Source organism: Macaca nemestrina, chromosome 5 (assembly GCF_043159975.1).
Source record: "Macaca nemestrina isolate mMacNem1 chromosome 5, mMacNem.hap1, whole genome shotgun sequence".
Taxonomy (NCBI): domain Eukaryota; kingdom Metazoa; phylum Chordata; class Mammalia; order Primates; family Cercopithecidae; genus Macaca; species Macaca nemestrina.
In genome coordinates this window covers 130979888-131001916 of record NC_092129.1, presented here as the reverse complement: position 1 = coordinate 131001916, position 22029 = coordinate 130979888, and the positions used below count along the sequence as shown (strand labels likewise).

At 38.2% G+C, this 22029-nt stretch overlaps 1 protein-coding gene across 1 annotated transcript in view; it reads right to left on the bottom strand.

The window, feature by feature from the left end:
• LOC105490872 (PKHD1 ciliary IPT domain containing fibrocystin/polyductin) overlaps positions 1–22029 on the bottom strand; it is a 472028-nt gene that overhangs the window by 196466 nt on the left and 253533 nt on the right. Inside the window, 1 exon segment of the mRNA XM_071096950.1 lies at positions 18567–18695. Coding sequence (XP_070953051.1) covers positions 18567–18695 — 129 coding nt within the window.

Sequence of the window (22029 nt, the reverse complement as noted above, 5' to 3'; positions counted from 1 at the left end):
TCCAGGTCCTTTTTAGATCCTGAAGAGATTAGCTGAGAGTCTAGCACCTTATAAATCTTGGAATAGGAAATATTTGACATCTATTACCTCTAAGGGTAGTCACTTAAAGACTTCATCTTCATAATAAGAACCTTGGTATCCACAACCCCTTATCTTAACCCCGACACTTCTTTCTATTGATTCCAGGTTTTTAGATAATAATTTAACTCTTTCAACCAATTGCCAATCAGAAAATCTTTGAATCCACCTATGACCTGTAAGCCTGCTTCCCACTTCCACTTGTCCCACCTTTCCAGACCAAACCAATGTATACCTGACATGTATTCATTGATGTCTTATGTCTCCCTAAAACATAAAAAAACAAGCTGTAACCCCACCACCTTGGGCACAAGTTCTCAGGATCTCCTGAGGCTGTGTCACAGGACATGGTCCTCATATTCAGCTCAAAGTAAATCTCTTCAAATATTTTGCAGTTTGGCTTTTTTATCAACAGAACTACTCTCAATCTTGATTCCATAGTGTGTCAAAGATGGTTTGTCATACCATATTTACAATATTGGTAATATGGTATTACCAATGTCATACCATATTTACAAAGCTTTAGTGAGATAAAATAAATATTTAATACCATGCTTGGAACATTAAAAAAACTGAACTCATATTATTATAATAACGGGAACATTGTTGCTAGTACTACTACTGTTATCACCATACTCTATAATAACTGTTCCTATTTTAAATGAAGGATCTGATATTTTTTAAACATGCCATAGTCTTCTATGGCCTTATATTTATATAACTTATTACTTTTTCTGACAAAAAACAATAAATGTGAATATCTCTACTATTTCTTACATTATTTTTTACTGGCAATATTTTATGGCCTTCTGATTTTAACTTCTGACCACTAGTATTCAAGTAACCTCAGATCTTGAAAAAATAAGTGCAGTGCTTGGAACTGAAATTCTGGTATGGTCCTTATTAATGCAATGTGAGTTGGGCTTGACCGTGATGGGAGATTATAGAAATAGGATAGGAAAAGAAAAGATACTGGAATAGTAGAGCTTATAAAAATTGTGGTTAAAGTTTTCCTCTCTGGGTGAGGCTTGTACTAAGCATGGGGTGGCAAAAACTATGCTATTAATAAAATACTATATTTTCTAAGAACAAGCCTTTCCCTTCTCTTTGTTACCTGAAAACCTAGGCATAAAGCTACATGAGTCTTTGGTCCTGATTCTCCATTTCCTTTGGGGAGAAAAAAAAAAAGTCCACATTTCTCACACAGCTTTGGGGAAAAGACTCATAACCATACTTAATGTATAAAAGCTGTGATTTCCATGCAAACTGCCGCTTTCCCAGAAAAATGTAAAAGCCCCCTTTAGCAGTTTAAAATCCTTTAACCATTTCCTTCCTGTTCCACTTGAACTAGGGGCCAGCTTGCTCTGCCTAAAGCCTTCCCTCAGTGGCTTTCAGATTAATAAGTTAATTTAAGAAGTATTAGAAACATTCTTAATTCATTCAGACTTGCAAGATATCATTAAATGCCAGGTATGTACAGTAGGAGCCAAGAAGAGTTACTCTACAATTCTCTCAGTCACGAATAATTTCCTCACCATACTGGGATTTAGGCCTTGCACTGCAAACAGCAAAACTTGGGCTTCCTCACAGTAGCCAATGTCATAGCTCTAAGCCTGCATCAATGTTTACTCATTTACACTCTTTCTTTTATAGTTTCACCAAAAAAGAAAACAAACAAAAACAGGTGCATCCACACTATACAAATGAGAAAAAGGTAACCTCTGAAACCATTTCACAGCAAACAGAAGATCCACAAGCTGCTCACTAGCTAAAACCACAGGAGGTGTGTCAGGCACCTTGATGCTGAGCCACGGGAGGCCTGCAGGCTGGGAAGGCAGTAAATCCCCAGAGAGCTCTAAACTCCCGATTGGCAAGCGACACCAGGCCCATCAGCTCCTCAGGTGCTGAGCCACAGGAGGCCCGTCAACTGCTCAGGTGGAAGGTGCGGGAGGAGGGAGGAGGCAAACTGTGTGGAGGAGCTTGAATGAAAGGCCACCGGCTCACCAGGGGAGATGGGAAATGAGAGGTGCCTACTGGGAATACTAGAGTTCAGAGAACTTCATCAAGAAAAGGAATGAACCCACCCCCTCCTTGCATTGTATATCTTCTTACCTGCAGGGAAACGCATCTCACAGAGAGTACATTTCTGGCCCAGGGATTCTAAATAAATAAATGCTAATGTAGAATGATTCCCAGATTGAGTTTTGCAGCAGACCACCAGGTCTTCCAGAGAAAATCAGCACCTCCTTGTCAGTTGCTAAGGTTCTTAGGGAATGGTCACCCTCCATCCATCCTTTGTTTGCCAAGATTCTCAGTATGATAGTGACACAGTGACATCTCCCCCTTTAGTTTCCCAAAAGTCCTGGAAATACTTTAGTAGGGACTTTAGTAGGGACTAGTCAGTGACTGCATCTCACTCTTTCATTTATTTACTCTAGCGTTTGTTGTGGCTGTAAGTCAAATCCTCTGCTTTGCATTAGAGATATAAAAAAGTCAAATAAGACATAACCTCTGTTCTCAAGGTGACATAAAAGTAAGTAATATTTACAGAATAAGGGTATATGACAGAAATATATCCAAGGTGTTGTAGGAACCCGGCAGAAGGAGAATTAAATCAAATGAGGATTCGGGGACAGTTTCTAGAAGAGGTGACACCAAGTTGAGTATTAAAGGACAAAAATAAGCTGAAAGAGAGGTTTAGGGTGGGGAGGGAGAGAAAGGAAAAGAAAGGAGAAGTGAACAAAGTTACAGGTAGTAAGAAGAGCAAGTAAAAATAACTGGAAAAGACATAGTCGATTCCATTCAAGAACAGTGATTAGATAAGTGTAACTGGGCAACAATGCACACAAGAGAACAGCAGACAATGAGGCCAGATCACAAAGGACTCTGCAGTCCAAACAAATACGTTTGAAATTGACTCTGAAAGCTTCAGGAAGCCCCCAAGTATCATGCAACATCAATATCCAAGACCAAGGCCTCAGAAAAATTAAAGCCCGCTGATTTTGAAAATTGGGTTTCTCAGGTTTCTGTAAAGGATAACCTATTTCCAACAAAATAAGAAAAAAAAATTATTTCAAATTCACAGTCTAGCCTTAGCTCTGGTTCTTGAAGTAAAATTTCTCACTTTATATTTTGTCACTTGGTTTTTAAATCTTTTGTAAAACCATATACAGGCCAGGTGCAGTGGCTCATGCCTGTAATCCCAACACAGGCCGAGGTGGGTGGATCACAAAGTCAGGAGTTCCAGACCTGTCTGGCCAACATAGTGAAACCCTGTCTCTACTAAAAATACACAAAAAATTAGCCAGGTGTGATGGTGTACGCCTGTAATCCCAGCTATTCAGGAGACTGAGGCAGGAGAATTGCGTGAATCCGGGAGGCAGAGGTTGCAGTGAGCCAAGATCATGTCACTGCACTCCAGCCTGGGTGACAGAATGAGACTCTGTCTCAAAAAAAAAAAAAAAAATATATATATATATACACACACACACACATATATGGTCACGTATAGCATACATAGCACATATTTTACTAACATGTCTTTAAAAGAGGATGCTTGCTACAGTAAATAAACACTAATATGATATTAAAACTCAAGTAAATGCCAAATATTCCTTTTCTGGAAGGATAAAATTTTAACCATATATTCCCAATATGATTTACTTTCTCATAAACATATTAATAAATTGCTAATTACAAATATGTACTGCAATACTAATGTACTAATGTAATAAATATTATCTACATAATAAAACATATACAAAAAGAAAATGTTCAAGGAATAGATTAAGGAAAAATAAAAGTTTTGATATTTTCTATTTGTTCTTCAGTAAGTCATCGTTCAAACCTATGTTGGAAGCCCCCTACTAACTTAGACAGCTAAGACAGATCTACACCCCCATGCTTCTGTGCTCTGTGCAAATGCATGTAGATGTCAGTACACCTTTCATTAAACCAAATCAACTAAAGGAAGAGGAACGAACATAAAGAGAGTCATAAAGGAGAGTGGTGAGGTAACACACCTGTGGTGGGCTGTGTAGTCGATAAGAAGCTGAGGCAGTGGAGTTGGATGGGAGATTACACCTGTTAAATCAAGTTTAGCCTAAAGCTGCCTCCTTACATATTTTAAGTCTGGCTTAAAGGCTTCTCCGTAGGTAGTGAATTTTAATGTAACTGGATATGTAAACAGACTGTAAACTACTCTTGTACCCATCACAGAGTTTCAGCCAATCAAAGGCTGAACCCATCTGGCCATTTCTGTACCGCATTCCTGTTTTCTGTATATCACTTTCCTTTTTCTGTCCATAAATCTTCCACCACATGGCTGCACGAGAGTCTCCTTGAGCCTACTGTGGCTCAGGAGGCTGCCTGATTTGCAAATGGTTCTTTGCTCAATTAAACTCTGTTAAATTTAATTTGTCTAAGGTTTTTCCTTTAAAATACCCTTCCCTCAGCTCCCTGAGGTCAATGTGAGAGTGAAGGAAAACACAAATTGTGAACCAAGCTCTTGATCCTCTTTGTAGTACATGAAAAGCAACCTGGGGTGAAGGCAGGGATAGAGGCTGGACGCTTTCTCTGAGGAGCAAGAGAGAGTCATGGGGCTTCCAGGAGAGCCTTGGCCCCAGAAGTTCTTTCCCATATTACCAGAACTCTGGAGTCTTAGAGACACGTTTGTTTCTTGAGGGGCTGATTTTCCCATTTTTCTCCAGGAGCATTTAGAAGTCAGCAATTTGGGAACCACTCTACCTAAGGTATGTGCCTCTATTTCCTCACTACAGGTGATCTTGCTAAATGTAAACCCTATTCACAAAATGTGTACCATCACAGGATCTTGCCCACTTCTCTTTTCCACAGGATTTAGTAAGAAAAAAAAATGATGTGGTGAGGATTGGAATTATCAATACCTCAACTTATGGGAGGAAACTCTGCTCTAGACACCCATCCCCGCAGATTTCTCAAGAAGGAGGTGCCACACACTACTTCCTGCCCTATGATATACTGAGGAGAGAGGGAAGGGGACTGGTGTGTCAGTGTCAGAGTTTTGATTCGGGACTACAGCCATGTCCCCTGAGCAAACACCCCAAGGCATTCAGCCTCACTATGCCAACAGCAATCATTCCTGCTGATCCATCACACGTTCACTGATTATGCTGTCAATATGAATGAATGAGAGCGGCTGGGATTTAATCAGCATTCTATTCAATCCACCATGCCTCCATCCATTCATTCACTCACTCGGTCACTCCTCTAACAAATATACAAAGAACTTCTCCTCTTCTGGAGCTTCCCTGGACACAGGGAGAACAAAGATGAGAAGGCCCCATTGGTGTCAATAATATTCTGGAAGACAGCAGAGGAGTGCCTGCCATTTGCACTGCTGACCACACCCCGGCCAGCCTGGGCACAGTGCAGAACATTCACCACCTCCGTGCATGGGCTTTACAGACACCATCTCTCCACACACTACTCCTGCCTGAAAAATGCAGTCAGATGGGTTGTCTGTCATTAAGCCTGACAAAAACCCAGCACAATCTAGGTAAGAGCAATGTTTTTTATCCAGACACTAAATTGCAATCAGGTGACGTTATCATGTAAATAAAGAGGCAAACAGATGGTTTCAAACAAGATCCAGGGCTTTCAGAGCATTGTCGATGTTACAAATGAAGAAAAGCAAGGATAAGTCATTAGACACAGAGCAGGCCCTGGAGTGCACAGCAGCCCAACAAACAGAATCCTGGCCTGGATAATGAAGCCAAAACAAAAGGCAGTCACTTACTGCTTGCAATTGTTTGTTAATCAAATACCACGAATTTCCAAATCTGGGGATATGTTCTAAGAAACATATATTCATACTTTTTCCTTAAAATATACTTTGCAATGGTGTCATCTGTGTATATCACCATGACCTTTAATAACACCACTTTCTAAAGACTCTGTTTTATTTCCTCCCACATGTTTAAATAGGAACAGTGTAATGAACTAGACAGATTCAAGGAATTCAGAGGCCTAGATTTGACTCCACTGTCTCTGTGATCTCTGAGCTTTCTTGGACATGCCTTCTTGCGATCATTTCCCTCAACTGTAAAATGTGAAAACAAAAAATGTGGCAGAGGCCATTAGCTGCTTCCCAGTAATAAGATCCTTCCTTAGTAATAAGAACTCCAATTTTTAGCTAAATAGATTGTCACCTAACCAAAAGACTACATTTCCCAGCTTCCTTTCCAGGTAGAAGTGGCCACGTGGCTAAGTTTACACCATTAAGATGTAAACAGAAGTGTCATGTGAGAAGTAAAAGAAGAATCCTTTCTCCTGTCTACTGCCTGGAATGTGGCTGCAATGGCTGGTGCTCCAGCACATTGATGGATCACACAGTGAATTTGGAAATAGAAAAATACTGGAGGACAAAAAGGTAGAAGGGGTCCAAGTCCCTGACACCATGGAATAGATTTTTATGTAAGAGAGATACAAACTGACATATCTATCAACTTCATACTGTAATAATAATTTTTAATAAAAATAATAATTTTCAGGTTTTTGTTATTCACAGAAGACTTAATCTGCCTAATACCTGGATACCTAAACTCCTAATTCCTAATACCTGGACACTAAAACTCCCAGAATTGTTGTGAGTGTTAAATTAGGTGTGAGAACTCTTTGTACTCAAAGGGTTTCCCTGAATTCTCAGCATATAAGCTGCTCTGTGAATAAAAGTGTTGCATGATCAAACATGCTGGAGAACAGCCCGTACTATATCCCCCTCCGAAAGTTATACAACCCACACTGTCATATAAAAGGCTTTGAAAAAAAAACAGAAACCAAAAAAAAAGTATTTATCTGTGCTCAGTCCAAAATGTTTCAAATTTGTTTGACTTATTTATTTTTCCATGTGATGCTTATAAGGAGCCAGTTTCAGAGGAAACACTTTGAGAAATCCTTGGTAAATTTCTTACTAGTTATAGTTAATATCTAAATTGTTGCTTTCAGCCTTCAAATATGAATTGTAATTGAATTTACTTCTATGCCGGTCCAGGTCCAGGTCCCACAGTATATGCTTTCATCACTCTCTGAATGTTTCCTATAGCACATTTGTTAGTCATATTCATTTTTAACTACATGCAATTATATTTCTATCTCCCCCACTAGGCAGTAAGTTCCAGGTGGGTCTTGAAACTGTTTTGCTCATCATTTTATTTCCAATATGAGGCAAAGTGGCACATAATAAGTTATGCACCCAGTAAACAGTTGCTCAATAAATGCATGATTTCTGAACTCTGTTTTCATATCACACATGCAAACAGCAGTGATGGAATAAATGTAAATCAATTTTGGCTTTGCAAGGGGTTTTAATCTCTTTTAGCTCTCTTGGATGGCATTTGGACCATTAGCTCCACCAGTGCCTATGTATATACTCTTAATGAACTGAACATTAGAATGTCCCTTCTAAGTATCATTATTTAGTAGACATAAGAAATCCTGAGTAACATTGACCTAAAAATAAAAATAGGAGATTTTTAATGTACTTGCAGATAAAGAAAACCTCAGAATTCTCAGCAAGACCCATTATTGGGCTCAACTGGTCTGGATATCCAAGATAGATCACGTACACAGCTGGAAGCTGAGATTGGCTCTTGGTTACAGCTTATCTCCATCTGGGGCTGCCAAGCAGTGCTACAAAAATGACCTTTTCATGTGATTTGGATTTCCATAGCCTAAAGGCTGTGTTCTCAAAGGAAACACCCCAATGGCAAATGAGACTTCCAGGCAAAAGGATCTAATGCAAGCGTTCTTGTGACCTAGGCTTCAAAATCCCAGAACATTATTTTATTAATACAGTCTATATCAGTCCATCTAGTCACAAAGGCCAGCCCAGATGCCAGAGGAGGGCAGGAAGCCCCATGTCTCCATGAAGGAGCAGCAAGCATTTATAGGAAGGAACAAAATTTATGGCAGCCCTTTTTGGAGAATTTCTGCAATAATGACATGGAAATTATGATACCTATTAGAACCGGTGCTAGGTGCTGTTACTCAACCTTCTAACAGAGGAGCTTATCACATTTTCTTTTAATATTTATTTATTTAATATTTTGATAACCATATCAATATAACTGATTTCTTCTATAATTCTACTTTATTTTATATATCAAAAAATTATTTAGAGAATGGGTCTAGGCTTTACCAGACTGCCAAAGGGATCTAGGACACATAAAATGTTAAGAACTCTTGAGCTGCTTAATAGTGTGGTAACCCAAGGGTCAGCAATAAGCCAACTATGCCATTCCTGCCCCTGCTGGCCTGCCTGTACCTATAAAGACCTTGTCACTTCAGCAAAGTTCTTATCTCTAAACCTCTGCACATGAGGAGACTCCAAAAGCTCCCTCAAGGGAGTATAATCAACTCAAGAAATGGCAACTCTACCTAAACCATTGATTGAGAAATCATGAATTATTTAATTTTACATTCCAAAAAATATCTACATGGAAAACAGACCATAAAGAGAAAAAGAAGTAATTCAATGAGAACATGCGAAAAGAGCCCTGCTCTGCATTAAAAACTCCCATGGGCAGCTGCTCCTTGCTTGGCTTGTACTTCCCAACCCCAACCAAGGGGGTAAAATACATATGTAATCACTCAGGTTCCCTTCTTTTGTAAGAAAGGCCTCTGTAACACTCCTCAAAGAATATTAATTCCATGAGACAAAGTTCTTGGGGCAATAAAACTAGGTAAATTATGTTTATGCATTTTAATCAGGGGAAATTTTCATTAACCCTCAGCAAACTTGTTGCAGTGCAAATCATAGAATACGGGGTTGGCACAAACTTTAATGGTGATTTCTTAGTAGGGTGACCCACTCATTCTGGTTTGCCTCAGACTTTCCAGGTTTTATCACTGAGAGTCCTATGTCCCAGGAAACCCTCAGTCCTGGGTAAACCAGGATAGCAGGTCATTCTCTTTACCAATGATTTTAAAGATATTAGTTCCTGATATCAATGTCCCCAAATAAATATTAAAACCTATGGATGCCACTTTCAGTATTCCAGAGCTGAAAGTAATTAAACAATGAGCTCTGATAGAGTAATAATGTTGCCTGTTTTAAATAACATGGACTTCAATTCTTACCTCCAGAATTGAACTCATTCTAAGAGTTATACATAATCTCCTAAATTTTAAAACAAAATATATTTTGTATTGTATTGTGTTTTTGTAATATTCTACTTTTAGGAAAGGACAGTGATTCAGTGATTTTGTTTTCTTTCTTTGTTTGGTTGTTGTTGTTGTTGTTGTTGTTTTTGAGATGGAGTCTCGGTCTGTCACCCAGGCTGGAGTGTCGTGGCAAGATCTCAGCTCACTGCAAGCTCTGCCTCCCGGGATCAAGTGATTCTCATACCTCAGCCTCCCAAGTAGCTGGGATTACAGGTGCACGCCACCACGCCAGGTTAATTTTTGTATTTTTGCTAGAGACAGAGTTTCACTATGTTAGCCAGGCTGGTCTCAAACTCCTGACCTCAAGTGATCCACCTGCCTTGAACTCCCAAAGTGCTGGGATTACAGGCATGAGTCACCGTGCCTGACTGACAGTAATTTCTTAAATGACATAACCTATTCTGTTTTCCAAATCAAGCTGATTAAGCTATGCACATTAACCAGTTTGGTGGAAGTGAACCTAATACCTGAGCCTATTAATTTAGAACACTTGGCAGTATTGTAACCAGAAAGTGACCAGGGACAACCTGGCTGCCACCTTAAAAGTCTGCTCATGGGCAGTAATGGCTTTTAATTTTAACAAAGATATGTGTATCCTTGAAGACACTGATATAATCCAGATGTGTGAAACTATAAAACAAGCAAGAGATGTTACATTAGGTTTTGCATTTAATTAGTGGGAGCCTGCACAGAGGATACAGTTTATTCTCAAGCAATTTCCAAATTACCATCCTCCTTGTACTCCTTGGAACATTTACTGTTAACCACCTCCATCATCTTGGTGTTGCTCCTTTCTTGCCTTGCCTTCTACTGTCCTGGTTCTGATTTCATGACGACTCATTCTATGACATCTCTTCCTGCCACTTAAATTAGCATTTCCCTAAGATGCTGACTTCTACCCAATCCTTATATCTCTCTGCAATAGCTCTCATATGAGTCCTAATCCCCATTCAATACTCAAGGCTTCCTTAGTCAATTCTTCTGAGGATTACCAAATTGCAATCCAGATTCTCAGTTGGCCTTCCTTTTAATCTTCTGGTCCATATTTCCTGTTACTATCTAGGCATCTGCACATGAACCTGAGCATATGTCTATAATGGAATTAATTATCCTCCCTGCTAAACCTACTCCTTTACATGCATCCCCTACTTCTACTGATGGTACCCCTACGCATTCACCTGTGTGTAAAAGTTCTGGTCATCTTTTCAGATTCATTTTTCTTTATTTTTTTTTGCAATCAATAAATTGCTAAGCCCTATCAATTCTCCTTTCCCATCAAGTTTATGATACTTATTATATTTTTCCATAGCAGCCATCCTTGCATTTACTGCTACCATATAGCTTGTAATTTGTATTGTTAAGGCCAAAGTGTACTTAAAATCCTGGGGAAAGTAATGCATAGTTTCTTTAAGAAATAGTTGTAAACTGGTGCTGAAAATTTGTACAGGTTGCATAAGGAAAGAAGTTGCTATAGTAGCAAAAAAAAAAAAAAAATTACACCTATTGCAACTGAAGGAAAGCATCATAGGTGTTTTACAGGAATACCTGCTAGAATTCTCTCAGGCTACAACAGAAGGTGCCCAATAGGGTCACACCTCTGGAAGACTGAGATGGAGTATTTGAAATCATAAAAGCAGTTATTCTCTAGGTGGGAGTAGGTATCAAAATAAAACCCCAGTCTCTTATATACTTCATGCTTGCCAATTACCTCCACCCCATGATCTTTACATCCTGGGGACGTGCGCCCCTCCTAGAAAATGACTATGATCCATGACGCTAACACTAATAGACCATGACAATGAGTGTGTTTCTCAGGTGAGTGAAAACAAGAAAAGGTTTGTAAAAGCCCTCTATTAGAGTAAAACTCGGATTAGTTCCAGCAAGTTAGCAAGCCATAAAGAGTGTCAAGGTCTACATGACTTTGGATCCCAAGAGTAGATACTAAGTGAGTTCTAATTAGCCCAGAAACAAATGCCATGATTGAATCAAGCAGAGATGGACAAATTAAGATTAGAAAAAGAAGCTCAACCTATTTCAATATATTTATATTTTTTATGTTTATTTTGTCAAATGGAAAATGTACTGTTATTTTAATCAAAATTTCATTTTTATGAAGAAAAGCATATATAGTTGGCGGAAAAATTCTTTCTAATTCCAACTCCTAATTGTCCACCCTGGCAAAAGCACTGTGTCACAGGTCTTGATCCGAAAGTTTAGGGGACCGCTGGTATTTATTTGGGAGCATCCATTTGAATCACGGTCATTGCAACTAGAAGGAACTCCCTAGCCTCCAAGTGTTTCATCTCAAAATTCAATCTTATTTTAGGAACAAAACAAATAAAGCAATAATAGTCCCTCTAATAAATTTTAGAGGTCAACTTAAAACACTGGGTTGAAGCATGGGGACTAAAATGTCACTCAGCTTTGGTATAAAACATAATATAAGTTTGGGCAATAATCAACATATTTCATAGCATTTTACAGTTTATAAAACACTTGTATTATCATGGTTCATTTTAGTTGGATTAGAAAGCCACTACGTTTCCCACCAACTCAACAATTGTATGTGTCTATAATTTACATATATATTAATATTTATAAGTAAATCCACCTCAAAATAAAACAAATAAATTACTAGGTAATCAGTTCATCAAGGGACTCCATATAGCAAAGCATTTTATACTTAGACTGCTTTAAATTGTAAGTTTCTATAGTATATTTTTAAACAATTTGATATATGAAAAGTTTATTTACATTCATCGTTTCAAAAATAAACTGCTTAGGAATGTTGGTGAGAACACCTGCTCTGTGGAGTCTGAAATCCTGGTTCTTCCTTCTAGTGGTGAGGACATGACTTTGACATCCTTAAGGCAAGGTTCACTAAGGTCTACGATTCCCTCTAAGAAATTGTCTAAAAGGAAGGAGAAATAGTTTCCAAAGAGCCTTTCATCTTTGACTTCAGATTTTCTTTTTATTTATATATTTTTATTTGAAAATAATGTCGATTTAAAATTTTGGGTCAAAAGTAGCTTAAAGAACAGCTTTTCCATTCACTTTCTAAACAAGGTCAAAGGAAAGTTCAACTGTTGTCTCCCTGATCTTTAATGTGTGCCCTGAAAGAAAATGATCAAAATATGTTTCCTCCATGTCTTTCCTCATCCCACCACATCCCTCTCTTCTAAGAAGAGGCTCTGGTCACACATGTAAACATTTGACCACAAGTTGCAGTCCAACAACTATCGTCCATTCTCACGGCAAAGTGAGCAGTTCCAAACTGGGGGCCCAATTATGTTTGGAGAGTTGACAAATACCACTTTCAGGCAGAGAAGAGGTGGTATAATCAACACTAAGCATTACAGGTAAAAATAAAATAAAATAAAGAAACTAAAAACCCTTTGAACAGTCTGTCTCCTGGTGTTCTGTAATTTCTGATTCTTGCAAGCCAACAGAATCTAAATAAAGTCTTTCCAGACGGGGAAGACAGCACAAATTTAGCAGACTCTAAAGCACCTTTTGAATTAAGTCAGGTACATCTGCTTTTAATTACATACATGCATATATACTTACACACATAAACATATACACAGAGGTAGATTAAAGACAGCTGCAAATTCTTAGCTATTCCTCCCACTGAGAGGTGGAACCTAATTCTCCCCTCCTAAATCTAGGCAGACCTCAAGACCTTGCTTGACCAAGAAATTTATGGCCATGATATTCTGAGCTTGCCAGAGCCAGCTCAGAAGGCATGTGGCTTCCAAATAGGTCTCTGGGACCACTTACTTTTGGAACACCCTTTCTTAGGCTATTCCTTCTTGGAATCCAGACATCATGTTGTGAGGAAGCCCAAGCAGCCCCATAATTAAACCCATGAGGAGAGGAACTGAGGCCTCTTAGTTGATTGTCCTGAGCTCCCAGCCAATAATCAGCATCAAGGCCCAGCCATATGAGTGACCCATCTTAAAGGCATCTAAAGGCAGCCAAGGTTAACCTTCCAATGACCACAGTCCAGCCACTATCTAACTACAATGCATGGAAGAACCCAAATTAGAACATCTCGGCCTAGCCCTTCCCCACAAAATTGTAAGCAAAATAAAATATGTGTTTTACGTTGTTAGGTTTCTGGGTGGTATGTCAGGTAACGATAGAGTTTCAGAACACCCACTCCACTTGTCACCATTCTGATGTCACACATTACAAAAAGGACTCCAGTAATTGAAGTCTAAATGTCTTCCCCTCCCACTTGCTAATCCAGAATAAGTGGGGCAGCGGTCTTTAGTGCTTTTATGTCCCATCCAAATGGTACAAGACCAAAATATGAGAACTGCACAAGCTATAGAAACATCACCAATATTTGTTTGGTTTCTAAATGGTGTTGTAGACCTACATCTCTGCTATAATTCAGTATGAAATACTGAATTACATGTAAGCTCAGATAAGAAAAAGGTGAATGAAGTCAATAGTTCTATAATCACAACATTTTATAGAAGTTCCTCCCCTCAAAAATTACTTTCTGATTTATGATCATCCTGCTTCATATCACCAACCTATTATGATGTTTTGCAACTTAACAAGGAGGTGCATTACATATTGCCCTCTTTGAACATCACATGACTTTGACAAGCTTCTCTGGCATTTAAGGTACTGAATGTTAAAAATCAGAACAAACAGAAGAGCTATTATAAAAGAAAAACAGTGCTCTCCCATTCATGTCTTCAAATAAGGACAGTTCAAAGTAATATAGAGAATGTAACAGTGAATTCTACCACACACATAAACACACAAAGATGCTGAGGCTACATGATATCATATCTGTACCCTTTAAAACAGAATCCTGAGAAAGCACTGGAGGCATCTTAAAGAGCAGAAACTAGAGTGATCCTTTTGCCACTTGACAGCTACTCTTTATGAAGGTTTGAGATTTGCATAGTAAGGCAGAACTTGCTCCTACTACTTAAGAAATTGAGAATGCATTCAGGCCAATTTTTCCAATATTTAGAAAGCAAAGACAGTCAGATACACTTATTTGTTGAAGCAAAGTTATCATGAACTTAAACTACAAGAGCAAATTCTTAATGATTACCTCAGCTTACTCTATATAATACCACAGAGAAGAATTTACAGCTCTTTCAAAATCCAATGTCCATAAAGATAGAACGCCTTGAAGGAAAATGATACCATACTTAAGATAGTGATATCTTTTATTAGTACAGTAAAGTCCTATTTTTATGGAATAGGATGGGTCTGAGGTCATTCCATAAAATTGATTTCCCAGAAAATGGAAATAGGCAATTTACTCTAAGAATTTTATTGAAAAATTATGCTATTCTATTTGAATAATGATGGGAATGTTCTACACGTTTCCTTTATTAATGAATTAAAATACACAAAACACCATAAAATTATATTAGAGGTTCAAAAGTATCACTTAAATCTTTTTTACCAGTCACTTTCATTTTGTAAAATCAGCAGTTCCATTAAAATCGTATTATGTAAAAATGGGTTTTTACTGTAATAATAGTTATTACCTATTTAGCTCCCAAGGATGTTGTGAAAATTAAATAATAAGCCATTGGAAAGCAAATACAAAGCGTTGCTAATACCAGAGGCCAAGAGGGGCAGCCAGATGGAAAAATGAAGGAAAGGAGCACCTGATACATTACAAATCACAGCTTTCATCTGTAATTCCATTACCACCAAAACTCTATGCGGTGGTCATGTGCACTGATGTTATCTCATTTCATCTTTCTTAACATTATGATATATTAATTATAGCCCTAATGTTATAAATAAGGGTCAGAAAGGTTTACAGCTTGTCCAATGTCACACTGTTGTAAATGTCAGAAGCCAAATGTGAACCCCAGGTTTATCCTAGTCGACAGCTCATCCTATACCCTGAAGGATCCCCAGTAAGCCCTTGTGTCTCATAACTGCCCCTCTAATTCTTACCTCATCTTTCAAAATTCACTTCATATGCCTCTTCTTCCATGAAGCCACCTTTACCCCAGAGACACTATGATTCTAAACACATTCAGTATTTATTATGGCTATTTGTTGTATTATTGTGCATTGTGTGTTTTATTAACTCAGTTAAATCCCTAGCTGTTTGAGGTCACAGTTATATGGTACTTGACACTGGGTTCCCAGATCGTGAGCACCTGGAACTGTGCCTTGAACACAGTGAATGTTTGGTAAATATTTGCTAAAGTGAACTGGAAAGGGGGTGCTCATTTGAATTACAACTGCATTTGCTACCAGATGCAAAGCAAATGCGTTTACTAATGGTTCATTGCATTAGAATGGTTCTAATGCAATGGTTCATTGCATTGAATACCTCTTTGGGAAGTATCTCCAGTTTTTCCAAGCAGGTGTGATAAGATTAAACGCCCCAAGTAGTGTATCTGACGTACAGTAGATACTCAACAAATAGTAGTTTTTTATTTTATTTTTGTTTTATTTCAAGTTAAAGGAAGAACGTGGATGGTAAAGAGAGGGGCATAAATTCAATATAATATATAGCCTAATTTGGAGATAACAGAGCAGGTATGGATGGTAAGTTTTTCTGAAAAAAGAAAGATACAATGAAGAGTTAGAACTCCCGATTTAAATTCTCTGATTTTCTGCCCAGCTTCTTTATTTATTAGCTGGGTAAACCTTGAGCAGGTTACCCTCTCTGCATCCTAGATTTTTCATCTGTAAAAACAGGGATAATAACAAAATCTACTTATAGAGTAGTTGTGAGAATTATATGAAAAAAAAATCCTTCTAAAACACTTAGTATAGTGCATGTCACACACCAAGCACTCAAGTTATAGTTGCTACTCTCACTATCATTACTATCATCATGAAAATCATTTCATAATTCTTAGGAATCTGTTCAAAGGAGAAGACATTATTTTCCAGACTGTAAAATCTTAGAGTGGTATGTGTCAATCCTGTCAAACCCAAAGATTTATTTCTGCTATTGAATTATGAATGGGAGCAATGAGTTCATGCACTTCATTCAAACGATGCTTACTGAACGTCTACTTTGCGCCACAGTCAGGTGGACAAATTTATTTGATTTAAAGAAGGCTAGGAATGAAAGAAACAAGGGGAGCCAGGAAAAGGTGAAGAGTTCAGAGAGAGACAAAACCACAAGCAGAAAACAAAGTTAGATTCAATCCAGAGACCCATCAGTGGTCAAAATATCAGTCTGTCAAAAATCAGAAGGGAAGAGTAAGGCAGAGCAGCTCCTGCATAAGACCCCAATCTGAGTGGTACAATGGATTCAATTGCTCATCAATCACAGGTCATTTGTTGGAGATAGAAGAGGGGTTATTAGAGAATAGGAGAGGGGCAATGAGCAGGAGAGGGGCAATGAGCAGGAGAGGGGCAATGAGCAAGGATTTTATTTTTTATATACTACACATCTGTTTTTCACTCACCTGACTTTTCATGTGAAAGCTAGAAATAATGAAAAATAACCGTGTATATTTTAAAAATCTTAACTTTTCTGATTCTCACAATAACACTGAAAGGTCAACTGGAAAGTCCTCTCTACATCCAATGTCTGTGCCCCACCTCCTTTCCCCCACCCAGCATTGATTTGTGCTATTTAAGAGCAGTGTCACGGAGAATTCAGGCCCATACTATGTTGTTATGAGCTGACCATACGCAAAGGAATGAAGGATAGTGGAGAAAGCCAGGGATCTCGGGACCCAGGGCACACAGTGGACACAGTCAACTGCAGGGCCAAGCAAGATGGCCAAGATGGCTCCTTGCTCGGCATAAAAACCCCAAAGGATACTAAAAGCTTGGCAACCTTCAAAAGCTTCTCTTGCTTCCTGCATGGGGTGGGGGAAGCAGCTTGCTTAGTAGGAAAAAACCATAGCCCAGGGCGAATCCGCTGGCTAGATTAATCAAAGACATGGCTGAGACAGAACAGATTTTTTCTTTTCATATAGGAATGACTCACAAGCTTGTTTATTCAAAAAGTTACATCCTCCATCAAAGAGAGGTGGTTGATGGGGAAGCGGGATGATAATAATAATTGACGTTTGTACTGGTCAGCCCACTCACGCCTGTCCCTTGTGTCTCTGGGCACAGTCACACAAACACACCACCAATGGGAAGAAGGTGGCTTGTATATCTTGTTTCATTCTTCCTTCGCTCTGCCACACAAAATAAAGCAAAGAATACAGCGACCCTCTTATTTTACTCGTAGTCATTTTAGAAAGGGAATGTGCTTTATTGGTTCAAGATGAGGACTGGAGGAAAGACTGCTTGGGTTCAAATTCTGACTCTGCCTAATTGCAAACCATGGGGCCCCGAACAAGTGACTTAATTGCCATAGGCCTCTGCTTCTCCATCTGTAAAAATGGGGATAATAATGTTACTTATTTCATAAGGTTATTGTAAGGATTAAATTAGTTGGTACATGGAAAACAGTTTCCGGCACATTGTTAGTTCTCAGTAAATGTTTGACATTATCATTATTATTACTTCACAGATGGTTAAATGTTCTTCCATTATGGATCTTCTTTTATTCACTATTATCTTAAGAGGTTCAAATTAAACCATAAATGTAATTAGGTCTTTGGGGGAAAATATAATTGTCCTATGAAAAACATTTTCTTCTCAGGCTAGGAAGATATTCTGGAACTTTTGAAAACTCTCTTTTAAATAAGAAGAATTTTGTAAGTATGACTGTGTGTTTCTGTATATCTAAGAAATCATCTTTTTAAAAATATATGTGTATACTGGAAGATAGGTCTAGATAGATAGATGAATAGATACATAGATAGATATTTTTCTATTTTATTAACCTACTTCTCTGCAATTTTGAAAATTCATAGCAACCGAAGAGCTTGACATTTTTCCTCAGTCCTGTATTTCAAAATTCACAAAGGCAAACCATCAGAACACATTAATAAATTGTTCTCTTCCATACCCTCTGTGTCTTTCCAACTTAAGGATACTAGAACCTGTAAATCCATTCTCTGACCTGTAAATCCATTCTCTGACACATGAAGAAAATTAACCAGCTAGTGGATTATTTTAACTCCTTTCAGCATCACAAGTACTTATTCCACTTTTAATGAAGATATGCTAGGTTAATGTTGGGGGATTTCACTGGTCTATGAAATTGCTCTCCTACATTAACCCCCCAAAAAAGAGGAAGAATGAAACAACGTAAGTGCCTACTTATTTCCATACTCGTTACTGTGTTATACAATATAAATGAAACATAATAAGATCTGGCTGGGTTCAGCCTGTCTGTGATTCATCTCCTGAGTCATTTTACTCACTGGGTAAAATGAGAACGTCATCCCCAGGGCCTGGAAGGGTATTGTTGTATCCTCCCCAGCCTTCTTCAACACCTTGCCATGTTTCAGGGAGGGACCATTTTAAAGCTGATTCAGGTGCAGAGGTAGAAGCTAGAAAATAAAAAAAAAAAAATTTGAAAATCTAATTCATTGTGATAACTTCCAAATACTATCCTTATTTTAGGATGCTAGTGGTATTTTCACCTCCCAAAGAAGTTGTCTTTTAACATTTTATAAATTTCTGTACAAATATTTATCAGCTAAAAAGCAAGTAATTATTCAATCCTTAGATTACCTTCACTTCTGAAAAATATCCCACTTTTGTTATTATACATTTGTGTTTTGCCTTATAATATGGCATGCTTATCATGAAATATTTAGAAAATGCAAATAAAGAAAGGTAATAATTGCCTATAATCTCACTACCTTGCAATAACTACCTTTTATTTCTATTTCCTTCCAGAATTTCTCAGAATTTTTACATAATTGAGATTATATCAAATCCTGTTCTTATTTTTTACACCCAGTTTGAATTTTGCTTAGCTTAGCCTATTTTCCTAAGCATTTTATCATATTATTTAAATGCCTTGTAAACATAATTTTAGTGGCTACCTATCATATTTTTTAAATCTGTAATTTACTTAATTCCTATTGTCTGACATTAGACTCTTTTTACTTTGTTAAATTGTAAATAATGCAGTGTTAACTGTCTCTATGCAAATCTCTCAATAATCCTGATTATCTTCTTCAAATACATTCCTCATTGGAATGACTGAGTCAAAGGTTATGTTCTTTCCACAGCTCTCCGTACATATTAAAGGCAGGGTAACAATCTAAAAACTTCTCAGGGCAGTAACTTACAGACAGATCATACATTCAAACTAGTTTCTGTTGATTCTGCCTTTGATGATCAAATGGCATTTTCTATTCAACCATTCTACTAGTATCTCCATCGCATAATTGAAATGTAAATCTAATAATTTCCAGTGGGAACTATCCAATATCACATCACGCACAACACCATGCTGAACCATATCTACTTGTTCTTTTCTGGGACATGATTACTGGTGCAGAGTCAGAAGGGCAGAGAGATTGCCTCAAAAGAGTAGAATGAAAAGGCCTCCTCTTTTGAGGGGAGGGAAGGAATCATGTCCATGATTTGCTAATTTTACAACATAAATAGTGAGCACCTTCTCTATCAGACCTGCCCTTAAAAAGGAGGGATACAAAAAGAAATCAAATGTCACCCTTGCCTCCAAGGAACTGATGGTGTTATGTCAGTATTAAGAGGATAAAAACTCTACACGGGCACTGAGGGGAGTTCTTTTTAATGGTACCTGATAATGAAAGGAAGCAAGATTTTGCCAAGAGAAGCTTCCTGAGGGAAGTAGAATCTCAGCTGCATTTTAAAGGCTTAGAAGTTATTCAGGGAAAGGGGAGGTTGTGATGAGTATATGGCAAGAGGGTTGCACTGCAGACAGAAGGATGAGCATGAGCAGAAGCAAAAAATGGGAAGTCCACTGGAGGAATGATAAGAAATTTGGTGTTGCTGAACCACAGGGCTAGAAGACAGGTAAGTGACAAGGTTGGTAAAATAGACAGAGGCCAGAGTATGAAGGATGACAAAGGTAGAGGGGCCAGAGACTTCCAACCCATTAAGGGTATTATTAAGAAGTGGATGAATACAGTTTGTGCCACAGGGCATATGGGGTATCTTTGTGGTCTCCAGATGGAGCTATGCAGCAAGCAGTGGAAAAATATGAATTGGAAGGATGGGAAGAGCTCTGAGCCCAAAGATGAATTTGGCATCATCGCCCTAGAAGCTGTATTTGAAACTCTAAGGGTGGTTATAACAGCTCCAGAGGATTTCAAGGTGAAAAGGGAAAATGCCTGATGCCAGAAACACGAGGAACACTTAGTTATTTTTTCTACCAGACCCAATTCCTCAGTAGTCATGGTTTAATTAGAGCTCCAGGATAACCTAAAAGTATATAGATTGTGGTCAAGCAGAAACCATAGGCAATTTAATTAGTACAAAATATACCACACACCTTGGGAATAAGGCAATGTCTTGGAATAAGGATCACTCAGTAAGAGGCTTTATAAACATTTCATAAACTCCAATACTGTAATACCTTTCTAAGTTTTCTCTCAATGTTGCCTTCTTCCCAATATTAGACCCAAAATACCCAGTTGGGGGTTGAGTAGGGGTATTTGTGAGGGTGACCCCTAGCTTGCCCCACAAAGTCCAGATAAAATGTCTCTGATGCCTCATTTCCAGTGATATTTCAAACAGGCGAAACGATTGTTCTCTAAAACTTCATGCCAAGCTCCAGGAATCTTTAGTTACTCCAATTTTATATCACAGATGATGGAAACAAATATTCTGTACTTTTTTCACCTTTACTCTTGCTTATAAGAGGGCTGACACAGTCTTTAGTTGGACAAATTAGGCCTTCAGGTAGCTATTCTAATGAAGGAAGGTTATTATGCACAAATTTAATTATTCTATACCATCCTGTCTTAAGATAAGAACACTAACGGATAAGAAAACATGTTTCAGTCTCCTGTCAGAGTTATCAGATTTCTATACAATTAATATTAGGATTCTATATGACTACTATTGACAATCAAACTTGTGGAGAGAAAAAGAAGCCTCCAAGAGTTAAAGAAGCATCAGTCAGAGATCTACTGGGAGAATTAGAAGAGAGGAAGGTCTTGGAATCCTAAGTAATACAGCATCTCCAAAGAGCACAAGTGACCTTGTTAATAGTAGAGCTCTGGTAAGAGAGAGAATTACAAGTGACTGTTAAACTTAGCAATCAGGGCATGGGTGATCCAGATGACAGCAGTCCCAGTTGAGTGGTTCAGATGGAAACCACATCACAGTGGATTGAGGAATGCACTGGAGGTAAGGAAGGAAAGATGTTGGGTCAGATCATCCAAAAAGCTCACTGAGGAATGAATAGTCTTAAGATTTGAGAACCACAGCCTTTGATCTGTCTTCTGAATCTTTAGATAAATTAGACTAGTTTCAAAACTGCAGCCCATGAATTTTGGTCTGGACCAACATTCCTGATGAGGCCTCTCCTTGCTTCCCTGTAGAAATTTGTCACTCAACAAGCAGCTAAGATTGTAGGTGGTCTCGAGCCTGATATATGAGCCAAATGTTGCCCTCCACACCTTTGCTCTTCATCAACCCAGGTTTTCATGGCTCTGCACGAAGACGAGGCTAGGCTTTTGAGAAGTTTGCAGGACAGCATCTGCTAATGGAAAATTCAATATCCACAAATTTGTTTTGTTTTGTTTTTAATTAGGAGGCACTGAACAGAAGAAGCCAGTAAGGAAAGAAAGGTTAACTACACAAAACAATGAGTTGTTTTGCTGATGGGGGAAAGTGTGGAAGATGCAAGAAGGGGTGAGTTAACTTTGAACAAGAGTAGGG